Source organism: Aythya ferina (genome assembly GCF_964211825.1).
Source record: "Aythya ferina genome assembly, chromosome: 6".
Lineage (NCBI taxonomy): Eukaryota > Metazoa > Chordata > Aves > Anseriformes > Anatidae > Aythya > Aythya ferina.
Genome location: NC_140303.1, coordinates 20,133,314 through 20,152,479, shown reverse-complemented (window position 1 = coordinate 20,152,479; position 19,166 = coordinate 20,133,314). Strand labels below are relative to the sequence as shown.

The window sequence follows — 19,166 nt, the reverse complement described above, 5'->3', positions numbered from 1 at the left end:
ATACGCAAATACATATTTAGACATACACATACACTTTTTCACACAGACACTTTTAAAATCATGAAGCCTGCAAATTAATTTGAAAGGAAGTCTAAGTAGAGGTCTGTCCTGGGCAGCTTGCTGTCCAGCCAAATAGTATTTCAAATACCATAAGGGAGAAGAGGGAGACAGGCTTACAGATTTATGAACAATAAGTGACATGGTTTAAGAAAATCTATGTCTTGTGGTTCCAAATATTTTTTTGTCTATTTGTTCATCTCTTTATTTAGAGGTTAATTGCTCTATATAACCCTATATAAATGAAGTCTGGGGAACTACTTGAATTTGACAAGATATTTGAGAGAAAAGCTATTAGCCTAATCTGATAGTTATTCCTCTTTTGAACATTTTCTTCTCTCCTCATTCATGTAGATAGTTGTTATGATCAGTGTTACACATTTGGGTAGAGTGGTTTTGATTCTGTCCTTCTGTAAATCAGCAGACATAGGCATATCGCTTGGAGTACAATATTGAAATGGTACTGTTCAACAGTACATCCTGACCACTAAAGAAGAAAAGCAATCTGACTTCTATGCACTTTGCTGTACAGTGAATGTTCCCAGTGCTAAGCAAACCAGCCAAACAAGCTTTTTCCGGAGAGATAACAGAGCAAAACTATTTGTATATTTGGCCCTAGAGCACAGATGTAAGGCAGCACCAAAACCTGAGAACTGTAGCCATAATACAAATAAATATTTTTTTTTTTGCTGGTTTTGTTATAAATAAAATATTAAGCAACACTTTTGTCCTCAACGTGTACATATATAAATTTATTTCCTGGGTCTGATATAAGAAAGCACAAATAGTGAGCAGTAAAAATCTATGCACGCCCTTGAATAAGCAGCTGTTGTTCCCAGTTACTTTTGGTCATGAATAGGTGCTCATTAGGCATACAAATGCATGAACTCTTTGTGTGTGAAAAGGGATAAAAGTCAGTTTACAGAAGGTAGAGTCTATCACGTGGATGTTAAGAGAGTTAGTCAAAATCTATGTAAGGATGTTTAAGTTTATATTCATCAGAAAAAGAAAAAGAAAAAAGCGTTCTTATCTCAATTTACTTCGGTATGTTCATGTAGAAATAAAAACACTAACATCTTGTTCTTTTCTGCCCAGACTGATCACCATATTACGTGGTGATCTGAATTCTGTTCTGTAGTGACAGGCTGTGACCAGCTCCCTCTGAATTCTGAGGGAACTGTTTGCACACATCTGGCAGCCAAAGAGTCAGACTCCTGGATTACCAGCTACTTGTACCATGAAGACATTTATTTTTCTTATTCAGGATTCTTGTTTTCTATAGGAGGGTGTTAATACATTCAGGAGAATTTGACTTGCTCATTTGATGTTTTTTTTTTCCAAGGACAAGAAGTGGTAATATTTTTTCAGGTAAGCAGGATTTGGGATTCATTTTTGGGAATCACAAGAGTGATGCTGCAAGATGAGATCTTTTTGTATAGTTTCCATCTATATCTCTGTTTGTATTATAGCTCTTGCAAACCTAAGCAAGGTGAAACTCACAATGAAAACTTGAGGGCTTCATCTTGAAATCAGATAACCTTACTAAATTCCACATTCTTTCATATAACTATTACAAACATAAATAGTTATGCAATATATATTAATACACACACAGAGAGAAGGCAGTAATAGAAGGAAAGTAAAGCTTCTCTTCCGATTTCTTCATAGAATGTTTACCATTGAGGTTCAAAATTCCAGTTTTTCAAAAAGGTTGAGGAGGAAAAATAAGATTTGAAAATTATAATATCAGTAGAGAAAGATCATCAAACAGAATACTGTTTGCCCAACATCTGTTTTTCTTTATTTTGTCTGCTTTTCAATCATTTTTGCTTACATGTGCATAAATAATTTAGAATTGTACTTTAAAATGCACTAATATTCAAATGAGAAAATAGAGGGCTTTTTAAAAGCATGCAATAACCACAAGAAAGTAAAAAGAAATTAAATGGAATAAGATTTCCAAGGCTCTTTTCCCCCTCTTATATCAACCATCTAAGGGTTCTCTAAATTTACCTAAATTAAACAATAATAAACATCTGAAACTCTCTATCCTTTTCTCTTTGGGGATGTTCTCTCTTTCCTTACATGAAGGTAAATAAAGAGAGGAGGCCTTACTTTTCAATGGACACTGTATGACAGTCTTTAGAAAAATGACATACTTCAGTCATCTATAGAATCAGTTATGCACACTTTAGAAAGATGTAGCTGGAAGCATTTGCGAATCAACCTATAACTTCACAACATCTCCATTAATTTGCACAGAGAGGTTTTGTTTTCCATCTTCTGCCAGTACCTTGATAGACACTGTGAGAATGTTTATGCTTTGTCCAGAAATTTATTGTCTTCACTCCACCTTTTCCATCTTTTTTGTCAGTAATCTTTGTCCTAGTGGGAAAGCTGGTAGGGGAGGTACCTCATCATGTTTGAGGATCATGAAGGATCATTGTATGACCGTGAAGGATCACTGTATACTCCTAGAACAAAAGACAAACAACCTATACTGAAGTATTTGGTCAAAGGAGCAAGCTGGTTTTCCTTCCTGCAAGCACAAAATGTTTCAATCACAAAAAGTAGTACATGACTTTTACTGGAGACTCCTTCAGAGCCTTTACCTTCCACAGAAAGCGATGATGACCTGCAAATATGTTTCTGTGTCTATACAGAAATGTGAAATTTACTGTGCATATCTGACATAGATATAGCATATTAGGCAATCACAGAAAATTCCCTTCTGGTTGTTAGGAGAATCCAAGAGAGAGAAAGAGGCTAAAGGCTTGGCTGCAGGCTTGATGAATTGTTCCTGCCAAGCATATGCAGCTTACAGGCCCACTGGCTGAGCACCTTCATGTTACAAGAACTGCATAGCTAGCCCTCCCACTGAAGAAATATATGAAAGGATGCAGGGATAGATGGTCTTCATCACCCTTTGTCTGGTAGTTCCTTTTAGTACTTACAGAAGGTCTAAATGGTAATGCCAAACAGCAACAAGGAGAGAGCAGTACCCATAGCCTGCTAGTCACATGCTTGTTCAGTCTTACATTCACATCTTATGGTGGAGCGAGTCATCACTAGTCAGCTACATAGGGTACGTTTATGGTGAAAGATTTCTCCTTCAAATGCAGAAACAGTGCCTGCGAACATCCCTTCCACTGAGCGTAGCTGAGGTAGATTCCTTCCATATTCACCATCTGTTATATAAGTAGCACCTGTATGTGTGTTTAACACAATGAAGGTAGAGGCTTCTAGAAGCCTGAAACAAGATCTGAACCACAGACACAAAAACAAGAGCAAACAAAAAATAAAATAAAAACACCACAAACCATAAAAAAATCAAAACAAATTAAAAAATACACATCACACTCAGTGTCCCATCTTCCCCTCTTTTGATGTTTTTAGCAGTCACTTAGCCCAGTATCTCCAAAACTTCCAGTGACAACTTGAAGGACAAGGGGAAAACAGATAAAAACAGACTTCTAACATTGGTCTCAAGTCCATGATCAGCCTGCGGTTAGAATATACTTTAGAATAATTTCAATATTTCATCACTAGCATTTTGAAAGAATACAGAAGGATTCTTCATTTAGGCTCTTGATCATGGCAGAGAAACAAATGCATTTTTTTTACTAATTCATATGTCGCTGACTTTCAGAGGAGATTTGTGAATCTTCCTCAAGGCAGAGGTCAGAACAGACATCCAAAATCCAACATTCTCAGATGAGCTACTCTCTCTTTATATTTCAAGCAATGAAAGACTTTTTGTTATGCTTTTTATTCTCACATTGCAGAACACTCAGGAATATACATCAGTAAATGTTTATTCAGTTTGTATTTTGACTATATACTGGGATTAGTACTCCAAACCATTGACATTGATCAACACATAATTATTGTTCATAAACAATGGTACTTCTTAATTTATCCATATCCTGAAAAGGAATTTGAAGATGAAACCTAAGAATGACTTTGTTTTTGAAACTGTTTCTAAAGCTATCCTGCTTAATCTGAAAGATACAGCATAATTATTGCATTAAGATTCATTAGGGATTAAGCAGGTAATCCACAGAGATTATTCCATAATTTTTCTGTAGCTGCCATTTATTAAATATGTTCCATCTCATGAACCATTAATTTATTATTATTTTTAAGTACTCTTTTATTTCCTTTAAATTTACCTAGAAGTTTATTAGGTTCAGTCTGTACAGCATACATTTAAAACATTCCCAGTGGAGAAGCATAACACATTTGAAATCTATATTTGATCTGACAACAGCAGCACCATGTTTGAATTAGAAACAGATTAGACATAATTGAAGATAAAGAGGACACAAGCATCACTCCCATTTTGGTGGAATGGGCTTTAAATTATCAGATGCATCCAGAATACATTACTGAGAAACATTGAATTGTTATCTTTAGACAGCCTTTTCTAAGAGTTTACAATTTCTCAGTTCAGTGAAGCTTGCCACCAGCTTGTTATCAGAACAAAAAACGAAAAATCATTTGGTTCAGAGCACAGAACTGATCTCACCTCCAAAAGTACACGTTTTCTTCTGATAACAGACACTCCATTGGACTGCAGAGGTAGCACTTCATGGTTACAGTGAAGTCAATCTTTTTAAGATTCTTCCACTTTTCAGGTAATTCCTAACAACATTACAAGTAGATATTGTTTGTCATTTTGCAGAGCCAACGGCTCTCCCCACACAGAAACACACATACACATGCTTTCATTCCCCACTCTTTTTTTTTTTTTAATCAGTAGTTAACTTTGTGACATTCTTTTGCCATGTCTTTTTGTGGTGACAAATGTGGACTCATTGTCCAGGGTAATTTGCAAAATGCAATTTAGACAAAAGATTAAAATTTAAAATTTCTGATATTTTCTAGTTAGAACATATTTATCTACATTAAATTTGGAAATAAACCTCAGCAATAAAAAGAACACCGCAGCAACACAACTCACTATAAAATAGTTTTGATAAGCACGTTATTAATTTAAGCCTCCCCTCAGAAAAAGAGCTCAAAAATGCACACAGTGATAACTGAATGTATCAGTAGGTCCTGATCTCAGCGTTAAATACTTTCAGAAACCTGCCTAGCTTTCAGCAATTGCATACTTGGTCTCAGCCTGATCCTCCCAAAAGTCATATTCCTTACCCAGCTTTTAGACATCCCAAAGACTCTACAAGAAATACATGTAGCTGACAAAATAGTCAGCAGTGAGTGCCATTGAATATAGACAAGGACTTGATGACAGCTTGCCTAATTAGACACTGTAGTTTAAAGGCCACCACACACAGATAAAGGTGTTTTTGTTGTCATTTTGGAAAACTTTTATAGGGCTTTTGCAAACATTTGAGTTTACTTTGAATCTTAGTCTACATAATCCCATAATTCTGTGATACAGTTGAACTTCATTACCTCCTTGCAAGTCATATTGCTCAAAAAGGTTTCCTATCATTATTTGAAGCAAGTTTTGACACAGCTGACTAGAGGCTTAACAAACACAAGCAATCCTTTGATAATGCATTCATAAGTAAGAACACAACGAAATATCTATGAACTGTACTTTAAAAAGGATATTTCCATGGTAAACTTTACTTTTTAACTGCCTTAAGAGGAAAAAAAAATACAATTTAAAAGTAAGGAAATTATTTGGAAAAAGTTCCCCGTTTTCATATGCAATGTAAGTCTTTTACTTCCTGAAAATCATGCCAGGGGAAAAAAATAAAACAAAACACCTACACAAACACCTTTAGTCATTTGGAAAAAATCAGGTTGAAAGCAAAGATCTGATTCATAGAGAACTAGTGTTTTACATATTAAAACCATTGAATTTTGTAATGGTGCCATTTGTACTGCTTTAACTTTTGGTCTGTCGACACTTCCCTAATTAAAGGTATATTAGGGAGTATGGCTCAAATTTCAAGATCACCTTCAATTTGCATGTACCATCTGAAACCATTCCTATGTGCAAACAGGCACATACACAACAGTGTGCAGCAAGGGCTATCTGCTTCCCAAGGAGAGGTGAGCCAGGAACAGGAGGGACCCAGCATGAGCAAAGCCCTTACCAGCCAAGGGAATAGTCCCACTATGTGAAGGTCTATCCAGGAGACAACCTACTTCGACCATAGGTCCAAGGACCATTCTGGATAGTCTATCCAGAAGGCAGCACCCGAAACGGGCTTGAAAGCAGGCTTGAAAGCAGTACTGTATAGCTCACATCAAGACTGAAGTCCCAGGGTTGAGCTTAAGAGGAGCCCCTTGGTGTGGGGTGGAGCCCCCACGTGGGGATGGACATAACCATTAAGGGCTTATTAGTGCACTCTTGATGGTTTGCACACAAGCTAAGTCATTAAGCTGATCCACCTGATCCACCTGTGCAAACAAGGAATACCCCAATCCTACAACATTTAGATTTCTCAGTCAATTTTTAGAGGATCAAGATTTATCCTGTTTCTGGTTATGCAAACAAACAAACAAACAAAAAAAGGCAGCAACAACAACAAAACAACAACAAAACACAACTAAAAGCTATTCATTTCAACAGAGACAGAATTGAGAACTCTTTTAAGACTTTGAGGCCTTATTTATGAAAACTAAAACCAAAAGCACCCTGCAAGTTTCTTAGCTAAAATCAGATAGAAAACAAAATTTCAGGTAACCGAAAATGTTCATTTTACAAAAATTGTTATTGTTCTGGTGGGGAAGTAGAGGGAATTGACCTTACAACAGTTTTGCTTAAAAAAATGTGCATATATGAATCCACAGCAGTGCACTGCCCTGGGTTTCATGCATTCATTTAGAAGGTGAGAAAGCCCCAAGGCCAAAGTTCTGCTCTAAAACAGACACTGTGGATTATGTTCATGATCTCTCACATCCCACCTTGAATGCCCTGACCAAGAATCTTTGCCTATTTGAGACATGTCATCCCTCAGTGTCACCCAACTCTGCTCTTATTCCCAATGACTGGAGAGGAGCTGGGGTTATGTTTGTGTTGTGGATTTCAGGTTTAATTGCAATGCAAGCACAACCATAAAAACAAAAGTAAAAAATGCCCAATGTACCTTCTAGTACACATCTATGCAACCTGGAAATCCTATTCAGTGGAAGGCAGAACACACAAGCTAATAAGCCTATCTGGCCTTTAAATCTGCTATTAATAAAGGAGATACAAAGTTAAAAAAGTCTTAAACTGTCTTTAGCTTATGACTACTTGTGCAAAAACACTACTTCCCACTGACAAATCATTTTTTTTCTCCTAAACATTTTAATTGATTCCTAGGAGGACAATGATGGCACAGCATTGATAAACACTTCTCATTAAATCTCTTGAATGAAACTTGAGAACATCGAGAAAAATTTATGATGTCCTTACTGTAGACCCAAATAAATCAACAGAATAATTCTGTATTTATATATATATATGTGTGTGTGTGTATATATATCCATATATCTATCTATATATAGTAAAGGAAGTGTCCAAAGTAAACATCTCCACAGGGGAAAAAGAGATTTAAAAAAAAAATCAAAGCTCATTTAGGGTTATTTTTGTTACAGCTCTTATTCAAGTATGTTGCAAAGCTTTATACGTGTTGTGTCAGATCCTTACCTCCAGATCTGCAGAAAATCCTTGCCTCCAAGTTCTGGTATCTACCATCCTGAAAAGGTCAGTTTCAAGACTTTGAACACATCATCTTTGGAGTCCTGGTCTTCTGCGGCCATTAGATGTCCCATCATTTCACCTAAAGCTGTTCACCTTCCTTTTTACACTTTCTTATTCAAACCTCTCTTGGTTTCATTCATGAGTCTCTCCATTTTGTAACACTAATAATACATAACATGAGCAAATGTCAAGTTAATTAGCACAGAGCACCTGAAAACTTAAGGCAAACCATACACATCAATTATATTAATGAACAAACAAATGCAATCAAATCAAACATAGAAGCATTGTGTTGGTGCTTAGCTGGTGGGCTCCTTTTCCCCTCTATTTAAACAAGATGAGAAATACATTTCACACGCTTGATGAGATGCACTTGAGAAATATCATGAACTCATTTACACTTGCCCATCTCTTCACTTGCTGTTTCTACTGCACATGATTCAACTAATAATCCTGTTCAGGTTCTCAGTGTTGCAGAACTGGGGCAGAGGGGTGCTGTCTGGCTGCAGGAAATAGTTCAGATCTGAGGTGATGGGTACAGCACTGTGATCCATGTCAACCTTTTAGAAGAGTCCAAGATTAACATCCATTTCAAAGAGCTTTTCTCCCAGAGAGCAGATCTTCATCATGCCTTACACAGCCAAATTGCTGTCTAGACACTCTCATGCTCTAAACACTTCTGATCTAGCTTTTCAGCATGGTCAAAACACTGCCATTTTGAAGTGCATTTTAGAAATAAATTTATACCAAAAATGAGATAGAAACATTGAAAGTTCTTCATATAGTACTGTAAGCCAAACCTATGACAAATAGTGAGTCCACAACAATCAAAGAATAAATCACTATTTCTAAGATATTTTGAGCATCTTAAGAACATCAAGATTTATTTTTTTTTTTGAGCTTGATATTTATCCAGACGAATTTGAAGACCAAAAAAGCCCTTTATCCCAAGGATGCATCCAAGGTACCAGGAAAGACCCATGTCTGCAAAGACTCTCCCTTGTCTGATAGCTAAAAGGGCTTGAATTGACTTCAAGAGATCCTTCAATCCCCCATTCTGAATTAAGATAAGAAATATGTATATACATAAACACATATACAGATATATATATGTGTGTATGATGTGTTTATGTATGTGTGCAAATGAATCAGAAACCAGAGAAACTTGCCTAAGGGAATTACCTGAGCTGTTTTCCTTAAAAAAATTCAGCTCTGTTATTTTTATATTAAATTCACCAATGGTATTTAAAAGGCTTGTGGTCAATTTGGTTTGAAAGAACTACTAAAAAAATCTTCTGATTTTTAGATTCACTAACTTCTTCAGAATATTTGGCTAATATTGGCTCTAAAGAAAGAAAACAAAACAAAACAAACAAACAAACAAACAAACACAAACAGTAGGTCTTAAACAAATCACCAAAACATATTTCCTTAACAGGTAAGAGAAAGAAGAAACCGCTGCAAAAAGTGAACTATCTGTTCTTTAGAATACTTCACATCTTGTGAAAACATTTTGGAAGTGCATTATTTTCATAGAAATCCTGCTCCCCTCTACTACGAATTCTGCTCTGCTCATCCATAGAGCAGAAACTGCTTCATGCATCCAGTTTTATAATCTATCCATAAGTAGCACTATTTGTTCAAGTGACTTTGACACTCCAGAACATAAACAGTGACTAAGTTCCCTTTCTTCATAGCTACTTATTTCTTCCAGGGTATCCATCTAATCTATATCATGCTAAATTAACACCTCAAATTGAAAAGGCAGTGGAGACAAAAATTAAATCAAAGAAAGATGTCCTAAAAGCCAAGCCACGTGCTACGACCCAAGGTACTGTACTGATGGCAATCACAAGTATAACTTGTCAGTTAGTAGCAAGTTCCCTGTCTGCTCCTTGGAACATGTTAATGGGAAATGACTGCTTGGATTCATATTTCTCAAGTATTATAATTTCTATTTCACGCATCATACTAACATCAAAAATTCAAAGTACTTACTGTCATCAGCTAGACACAAAACAGTGCACTTGCTATTACTCACATTCTCCAACACGTTGATTTAAATTACAACGCTTGCTAGTGAGACGGGTTGTGATTCAGATTCTGAGGGCTGTCAGTGTAACTTTCTAGTAGACCTCAAAACATTGGAATCTTGATTCCAGGCATCTTCACCAAGTTTCCTTTATCTCATTAACAGATTTTTAATGCCATGGAGAGATGATGAAAGTACTTCTACTGACTGGGCTGTTATGGCTAGTAGAGAATTCAATGGGACTCAGAAACCCCACCTTTTCTAAATCTGGGGTTGCAGATATTGCTTTGCAGGCAAAAGTAATGGACTCAGTAAAGACCAGAATAAAACTGTGGGCTGTTCCTGCTTCTAAAGGTACAGGGAAAGCACGCTTTACAAATACAAGCCATTCCAAATACCATAATCTCCATTTCCACAGACTGCAGCACTTGGTGGAGGAAGAAGAAAAAGGAAATTCAGAAGTTATAGAGTACAGATTATGCAAACTTGGCTCTCTGTGTCTGAGAACACAGTTTAGGACATTCATTTCCTCCGTTTGCTCTTTGGTCCTAGGTACAAAAAAGAGCCAGTCCAGGAGCGAGTGGCAGGCTCATAAAGAACAGGGTAAATCCTCCTGTCCACTCAACAGGTAATGCTGCTTTCTGATATCCCCAAACCTTCATATCCGTGCTGCCGAGTACTGTAGAATAAGTAGCCATGAATTTCAGAGAAAAATCAAGCTGGCAAAAGCCAGAAGAATTTCAGAAACAGAGGTTCTGAACCATTTTGTTTGCTCCAGCCCTCTTCCGTCTTTTCCTTTACTATTTCCTGGACTCCTTTCTCCAACTACTCCTTTTTATACTCCACTCTGTCCTCTCAACCCATTCTCAACTGTTATTTTACCCTTTGTTTCTTTTCACTTTTATGCATTATAACCAATTTATAATTAATCTGGTTTTCCCTAGAGTCTGTTTAACTGTGATATTCTGATACATTTATTTATTTAAGTTTGTTTCTATCTCATAAAAAGAGTTTGAAAAATTGGATAAAGATTTTTTCATGTCCAACTAGTCTGGCAAAAACAGCCTTGCAAAAAAAAACTTGCATTAACATTACATCTCTAAAAAAAAGTGTTTATTTCATTCACAAACCACTTCTGTCTCCTGTCTATGGACACAGCCCTCTAATAGTCTCCTAATATAAGCTCAGTGGTACTTGCAGATGTGGAAGCAGAACCAGGTATCCTGATGACAAGACACCAAGAGACCAAACATTCAACTAACAATCATAAGGAAACAAACAGTTATTGAGAAAGATAAAGTCTGGAATATAGCTGTAGAAGAAGACAGTTGATGCCAAATTCTCAGTAACACATACAGTTTAAAGCCACACAGTGCCTGTGGAAAACACACAAGCAAAAATGGAAGGTAAATCCATGAACAAGCCTTGCAGATCATCCAGCTGCAGACTTCTGTGTATACTGCCAAGGTGAACTCAATTGGGCAAGTGAATCAAAAGGAGTTAAAAAAAAAAAGTTAGCCAATATCATTTAAAGAATGTGTGCTGGTTGCTGAAAGAAATTACTAGACACATTCATAATACAAGAAAAGAGACATAAGTTAAGGACAGCAGAAAATGACAGCTCACAGTGAATAGATGGAAAAAGCCTCATTGCTTCTCTTGAGATGTTAGCCTTCTTGGCATAAAACACTGGATAGGGGGTGACTCGGGTGGGAAAACAATTACATTCAAATGCTTAGAGGGAAGGTCAACTTAAAAACAACAAAAAAAAAGTAGCAAAAGTAACAATACCTGAAAAAGGTCCAAACTATTTGACAGATCTGTTTACAGATGGAATATCACTGATGTCTTTGATTAGTCCCTCTGTAATATCACAGAAATTGCTACTGACATCGAGTCCAAAGGTTTAAAAGTCATTTCACTGCCATTAAGAACAAGCTGCACTTCAAATAAAGAAGTGGATTTAAATGTTGTCTCACTGCTTTCAGCCAGATACTGAAGAGAACACTTGATAACTTTGAACAGCCCATCTACAATCATGTGGTCTATGTATTCAGTGTACAGTTTCCATTCATCAGAAAGAGGATCTGCCTGGAGCAAATACTGATTGTCCTGGAAAGAGTAATTTAGAGAATCAGTAACAGGGGTTTAGAATTGCTCTTCCCAGTGTGGATTTCTTATCCCAGCTAACTGATCAGTTGAGGAATAAAGGAACTCTCACTTTGATGAAGAAAAGCATTCCCATTATTTACAACATAATTACCTTTTCATTGTACTTGTAAAAATTACATCTGGAACTAATTACTGAAAACTCTTTTCCTTTGGAGTTAGATTTGCATCAGCAAGTGCAAATGCTTTAAAAGAGTTTTAGTTTTGTTTTGTTTTTGTTTTGTTTTATTTTTTTATTTATTTATTTTTTTAATTATTTACATCTATTTATGGACAATTGCTACTCCCAGTATAAAACGTTTACTGTACCTACTATCATGTTGAATGTCTAGTGGGTCTTTTCTACTGTTTCTTAAATCACACTCCCTAGTTTTTTTATTGGACCGAAGGAATTATTTCTGTAATCTTTCTTCGCACACACACACACAAAGTTATGTTTTTGTTTGTTTTTCTTGTCAATGCAACAGCCAACTCCACAATATGCATGAATATTCAGATTATCTCATCCACATTTTAAACAAGGTCACCCTGTCTGCTCAATACAATCCCAGAGATCATCACTCTGCCAAGTCAGAGGCAGGCATCCGTTGTTTATCAAAACTCTTCAATTCACGTATAGAATCATAGAATGGTTTGGGTTGGAAGGGACCTTAAAGATCATCTAATTCCAAACCCCCTGACACAGACAGGGACACCTCCCAGGTTGAATCCACAGCTTCTCTGGGAAACCTGTTCCAGTGCTTCACCACCCTGTGAGTGAAGAATTTCTTCTGAATGTCTAATATATACCTACCCTCTTTTAGTTTAAAAACATTACTCATTGTCCTATCATTACAGTCCCTGACCAAGATCCCTCTCTGCTTTCCTGTAGGCCCCCTTTAGGTACTGGAAGGCTGCAGCGAGGTCTCCCTTTCTCTTCTCAAGGGTGAACAACCCCAACTCTCTCAGCTTGCCTTCACAGACAAGGTGCTGCAGCTCTTTAATCATCCTTGTAGCCCTCCTCTGGACTCATTCTAATAGGTCCTTGAATTCTACTTCTCTTTGCAGTATGGTCTTCCACAGCTTCTGGCATACCTTTGCAATTACAATTAAATTTACAATAAAAACAGAGCAGGAAAAACTTACTTCTTCTAAAGTTATCAAAAATGTTTTTGAGTAGATTCCTTCCTTCTTTGTTCAGTTTATTTAGTCAAGAAACCTTGAAAAATCAGTTGTACTGAAACAGAGTTTACTGGTTATGCATTGATATTTTCCCTTAGGTGTTAAAAAAAAAAAAAAAAAAAGGGGGGGGGAAATCAAATGTACTCAAACTTCTAGCTTTAAAAACATCAAGTGCCAAGTCCTCAGTCAGTGAAATCAACCATGTTAATATTAAATCAGTGAAGTCTGCATCCTATTTATGTATTAGTAGAGAATCTGACTTTCAGAGTAAACAAATGTGCCAGGATAGCCTGGAAAGCTGAATATTTCTGGGTGTCCATAAGACAGATGATTGCGCAAAAGCAGGACACTTTCTCTACACTGCAGCTCCTCCTCTGTCTTTCTGACATAGCTTCTATGTGAAACAGATTTTAGTTCACAGGCAATGGAACCAAACTGGTAAAGTTCTGAGTGTGGAGATTACCCTGTTTTAAAATAGGATAATACCAGTTTGCTCCTATTATCTAACAGCCTGTTTAGACCTCAAAAAAGTGTATTTTATTGGCTGTGTATATGCAGACCAGAACTATCTTACATAAAATCAATCCAACAGAATATCTTTGATTAAAAAGGAACTTACAACCTTTACAGAAAAATCCAACATGTATCTGCAGGGTTCCTGAGATGCTGTTTTCACTGGCAAGAAGTCATCCAATCAGGAAATTGCTTTCTTTATTTCTACAGTAGATGATGCAGCACTCCCAGTCAGTACTCACTACAGTAATGACCATAGTTTTGTCAGCATACATCTCTGGGAACTGGACTAAAATCACCAACAGACTTTATTCCAGTCCCTGAAAACCATTCTTTTGGCCTACTAAGAGAAGTTTCATCATCTGTTACTAGTCTTGTAAAGCACTTATGCTTGATTTCATAAAGTTCCTGATGGGAAGGATTAGTTCTGTCCCTGCATTTACAAATTAATGCATTAGGAGTCACCCTTCTGTATTCAAAGAAAAACATACATACACTCAGTAAGACTACAATGTATGACTAACTACAAACTACAGAGTAACAACCATACAGAGGATAAGATAATTGGAAAAATAGTTGAATACAGTTTGGTTTTGGTTTAGCGTAGCTGAAGATTTGGAGAGATTATTATGGTTATGTCAATTTTCTAGTATGTATTTATATTCACATACATCTGTCAAAAAGAATCTTCCTTATTTACCTAGTAAAGTGTCTCTTGGAATACAAGAGCACTGCAACCGCTTTGTGTTAGAAAGATGTTTTAAAATCTCAAGATATTTCACCTCTTGCAGAAAGCTGCAGAATAACAAAATGTTTATTCAGAAAAAGGCAATCAGACACTAAAAAGCTTGTTCAAGTTATTATATCATGAGTAAATCTTACAGTATTTACTGAAGCAGAATTTTCATCAGCCTCCCAAAAGCAAGAGCTTCAAGTCTTTATCATCAGTATGCTTCAGTTCTACTCACTTCATTTAGGTCCCACAGCCTCTAATGTTTCTCAGGGAACAGGTATTGTAGTACAAATACATGATCCTGTAACATTTTTTTTGCACCCTGAAGTAAAATCATATGAAAAATGATACATAACTTGCATTTATCTCTACAGAAAAAGAGAACTTTTAACATAAAACAAGATAATTGCTAAAATAATTAAAATAAATCCATATCATACTGATATTTACTAATGTGTTACTTTATGATTAAAATTACTTCATACAGTCCAAATGCCAGAGAATGATTACATAGAGGTCAAATGTATAGAGAAGTGTATTTTGTGATCTTTAGAAGTATACATACTGTGTCTAGCAGAGGTACATTTCTTCACCATATCAATCCATCCATCCCACTGCTCTCTCACATTTTGCAAAATAGGATTTGTTTCCACTATCTGCAGTGTTCTACAGAGACAAAAGAGATTTCACCTCAATGTCATTTTAAGTACACAGTACAGCTATAACTTCAGAAAGTGCCTGAAGTGTTTTAAGCCCTGTTGTACAATGTTTTACAGTAATACTTATAGATGATTGATGTGCTTAAACTGTGTTCTGTGCCTGAGAAGCCTCTCGTAACTCGTGAGACTATTTTAAACTGCCTGCACTCACTGGCATGTTTTTTTTATGAAGTGCATCACATCTTTTCCTTAAATAAACAGAAACATTTATGGTGATAGACTGCCAACTTTACCATTGTATAAGCTGCACATAAAACCAAATTTGCTCTTTGTGACTAAACGAGTAAGTAGCTTCAGATCCAAAACAGTGCCTCCAGGCAAAATTCCTAGAGACTCCATAGAACGTTATACTGGGTGGCAGAGGAGTTTCAGGTGCTCCAGGGACAGGCTTTCATTTCTCCCCTCTGTGAAACATCCATCACTCTAGAAAGAATGAGGCCTTCTGCTGGCTGCAGGCAAGTCCAGTTATTGCAGAAAAATCCCAGTGGCTTTTCTGACAGGCCCCAGAAAGGAAAACACATTTCTGAAGCCTGGAGAGTTGCAGGGTATTCCTTGGGTGAAACTGCAAGGAACAATGTATGGATGACACTAAAACAGAGGGGGCTGCAAACACAAATAAGGACACTGTTGTGTAGTCACAAGGTCCCTGAAGAGGATATGCCTGTGAGACCTCATTTGTTTTGTCACCTTGCAGCTCTGTGACTCTTTAAGATCACCCTGGAACCTAGTTTCTGTTGTAATTACCAAGATAACAAATTACTCTTCTTTTAGATTTTTCTTACAGAGAACATGCATCTTCACATTTGTGATTCATGCTCATGGAGCAGTTTATAAAAATGAAGAAGCATCCTATGAGAACTTTATGAGCACATTTCCACATTTGTCACTCATGTCAAAATATACCTGTAATTGCTTATATAAAGATCTGCAGATCTGAATTTTTAGAGACAGGAAATAGAGCCAAAGTGTAGCTGGATACATCAGCTTTCCTTTATGTCTAGGCAATCTCTGCTGTAATTATTTTCCATTGGGATTCTAACGAACTGGATACGGCCTATCAAATTTTTGTATAATTCCATTTATCCCTTAAGTGTTTTGCTTTCACTGAATTTCATCAGAAGGTAATTTGGTTGTGAAAAAAATTAAGAATTCTGAGCATCTGCATACTCATTTTAAAGTGGAGGTTTAACATAATTTGAATTTCAATGAAATAAAATGAGAAAGTGTTCAGATTTCAAGTATTTTTAAATTTCTCATGAACATTCCAACAGCCTACGGAATTTGTGTTTTGGTTCACAAGAGCATCCGCCTTTTAAAATCTCCCTGTTTTCTGCTACTATTGCTACTCTGTCACATTCCTTATTATAGTATTTCCTTTCCAAATCCTAATGCAGGGAGAATTAATCTGCCACACTCAAAAGTACCAGTGTCTTATTTCCACATAGGCAATAGGTATCACTAGAAACTTGATCAGTGGAGAGAGAATTTAAAACATTCAACTTCCAAATCCTACATATTGTCCAGAAGAACTGGCAAAATGCCACAGTAAATCTCTTCCAAATCAGCTAGATCATGAAATTCTCACTAAATATGCTTGTAATCAAGCTAGAAATACCATGAAAACCTGCCTCTCTTTCAGGACCTTTAAAGAATTCTGATTTTGGTTTTGTTTTGAAGCAAGAAGTACCAAACCTGACAATGCATGAAAATGAGCCACGTTACAAAAGCCAGTTCAGCATTTCAAGAAGATCAGCAAAAATCCACTGGAAGTTTATACTGAATTCTGTTCAGTTTTACCAATTTTGCTAATTTCATTATCGGGGGGAATATGTTGCCTGACTTTCTGATTACTTTAGATAAAGAGTTAATAGCCAGACAAAATTTCATTTTTTACCTTAGCAATTGCTGGCTTGCAATTGAAGACACTGTTCTTAGTTTTTTTAATGTTTCTTTCAAGGAGAAAACTTTGCTCCTCTTGTTATATAATAAATAATAAATACATAATAAATAATAAATACATACATAATAAATATCCTAATAGGTACAAGTATGTACCTGCAGAACAGTAATACTACTAAAAACACTGCACAGCATAAAACAAAAGAAGCCCTTGGAACTAGACTCCTTTGAAAATATGGCATATAACAGAGAAAATCGGTAGGTATAATCCAGAAAACAGGCAAAGAAAATTACTATGCTCCAGAGACTGTATATAAAACTGTAGAAAAGACATAAAAATATAGAATGGAAAATACCTAATTAATTACTTAAAACTTTTGTCAAACACAAATTCAAATAAAACATAACTCTCTGGAAAAAAAAAAAAAAGTGGTAATAAATTGTATTAATTAATAAGAAAATAGAGAGCACTAAAATTAATAAATGGTAAAATTAAAATAAAAGAAATTATTAATAAAATAAAAATAATAATTGAGATAAAATTAATAAAAGAGAGGATATTTTCCCTATTTTTCGTCTTTGATTCACTTCATAGCAGGTAATTTCTGCTTCAAACACTGACAGAAGAACAGCAAAATTGGGGTAAAAGCTGGAACTCATGGCAAGCCTCTTCAGCAAATTACTAAATATATGCAAATCTGTAGAAAAATCTTTTAGCAATAAAAAAAAAGAACTGCTACTTAATTATAAACCATATTACTCTAAAACCTGATTTTTTTCCCATGGAGATTGCTTTACAAATAATATTTTGTTAAAATTACTTCTTACTATCTTTTTAATTTTTTTTTCCTTTTCTTTTTTGGAAATTTTTTCCTCACATGGAATCTTATTTTACAGTTAGATTAATGGATTGTGTGAAATGCTATGGTATGAAGGGTGGGGAAGAGATTACTAAGAACCAAATGATGGGAATGATAATAAAGCTAATAAAAAAGCTATTAAAATACAATATAGGAATATAAAAATAATCGAAAAATTTAGCTACTTTTAGCGTGACTAAAAAAATGAATACAGAAGAATTTGCACAAACCACTGTAGACCTATTCCAAACTGCAAAACACTGGACTCGTGTTTTGTATACATGAAGACTAGTAGTATATGTGAGGAAACACAGCATTGTTAGGCAGTGCTGTGGCCCCACAAGCAGGGATAGATGCTTTATTAGGCATTATCTTCACTAGCTGTTTTGCTACAACAGTGGGCAAAGAAGCCAGTGGCAAAAAGCTCTGAGGAGACTATTCTGGCAGAAAAGAGGAGGACATCTGTACTAAAGCACTGTATAGTCATAGTTTCTCCACATACCCAAATAGTCTCACAGATCTTGATGGACTGAGACAAGAAAAATCATTCCTTCTCTGATCTGGTTGCACCCTTCAGTTAAGATCACTTAGTAAAATGCTGTCAGGAGGAAATCCAAGAAATACTTAACTGTTCTGCACCTTCCTATTGAGCCTGTGACAATCCAGTTTGTCACATAGGAGTACTCACAGGCGTAAAAAGTCTTCTTACTTAGCACGTGTTGTTGCTATTCTCATGATACTGTGAGAAATGGCACTCATGCAACCACTTCTTCAGATGCCCGTAAACCCACTCTGCAACAGACAAACTGCAGATGCTTCATGGACAAATTCAGAAAATGCAACCAAAAATTTTACAGAGTGATTTTACATATTTTTTCCCAATAATATTTCCCAATAGTATTTGAATATGTATTATACGCAGCGGCCTCTGTTTCTGAGAGTTTGTGGTTAAATATCCCATAAAAGGTAACTCACCTCTTCTATTCTGAACTCACTGTAGCCCTGCTGACAGCCCAAATTACAGCATTTTATTATATTGCATCTTTACTGTCTGTTTTATTTATCTCTGTTGTGCCTTCAAGTTTTTGGCATCTATTCAAAACCTTTACCTGTGTCCTCCTGCTGTTTGTCCTTCTGGTAAACTGTTCTGTTTCTTCTGTATTTTTTTATTTTTTTATTTTTTTGCTTTCTACACAGAGCAATAGCTCTTATTTTAATATGCTACAAAGTTCATTAGTTTACAGAGCTTATGAAGACTCTCAATGACACCAAATTGTGCTTCTGAATTTCTCGACAGCTGCAAATATAGCCTGTGCATTCAATTACTAGTTTTGACAACCTATGAAACACTGTT

The 19,166-nt window shown here is 36.0% G+C and overlaps 1 protein-coding gene across 3 annotated transcripts in view; it reads right to left on the bottom strand.

Moving 5' to 3' along the window:
- Positions 1 to 1,830: 1,830 nt before the first annotated feature.
- Positions 1,831 to 19,166, bottom strand: part of LOC311438830 (uncharacterized protein) — a 40,519-nt gene continuing 23,183 nt past the window's right edge. For 2 of the 3 annotated variants that reach the window (XR_014694345.1, XR_014694346.1), the window contains 6 exons: positions 14,900 to 15,000; positions 14,570 to 14,656; positions 7,673 to 7,887; positions 4,586 to 4,701; positions 3,012 to 3,263; positions 1,831 to 2,531 (listed from right to left, as the gene is read on the bottom strand). Coding sequence is in view for 1 of the 3 variants with exons in the window: in XM_084523713.1 (XP_084379839.1) it covers positions 14,601 to 14,656; positions 14,900 to 15,000 (157 nt within the window). In the remaining 2 variants the exon portion in view is untranslated. Of the gene's footprint in view, positions 2,532 to 3,011; positions 3,264 to 4,585; positions 4,702 to 7,672; positions 7,888 to 13,724; positions 13,843 to 14,569; positions 14,657 to 14,899; positions 15,001 to 19,166 lie in introns of those variants that run through there. The other variant, XM_084523713.1, reaches the window with a different exon arrangement.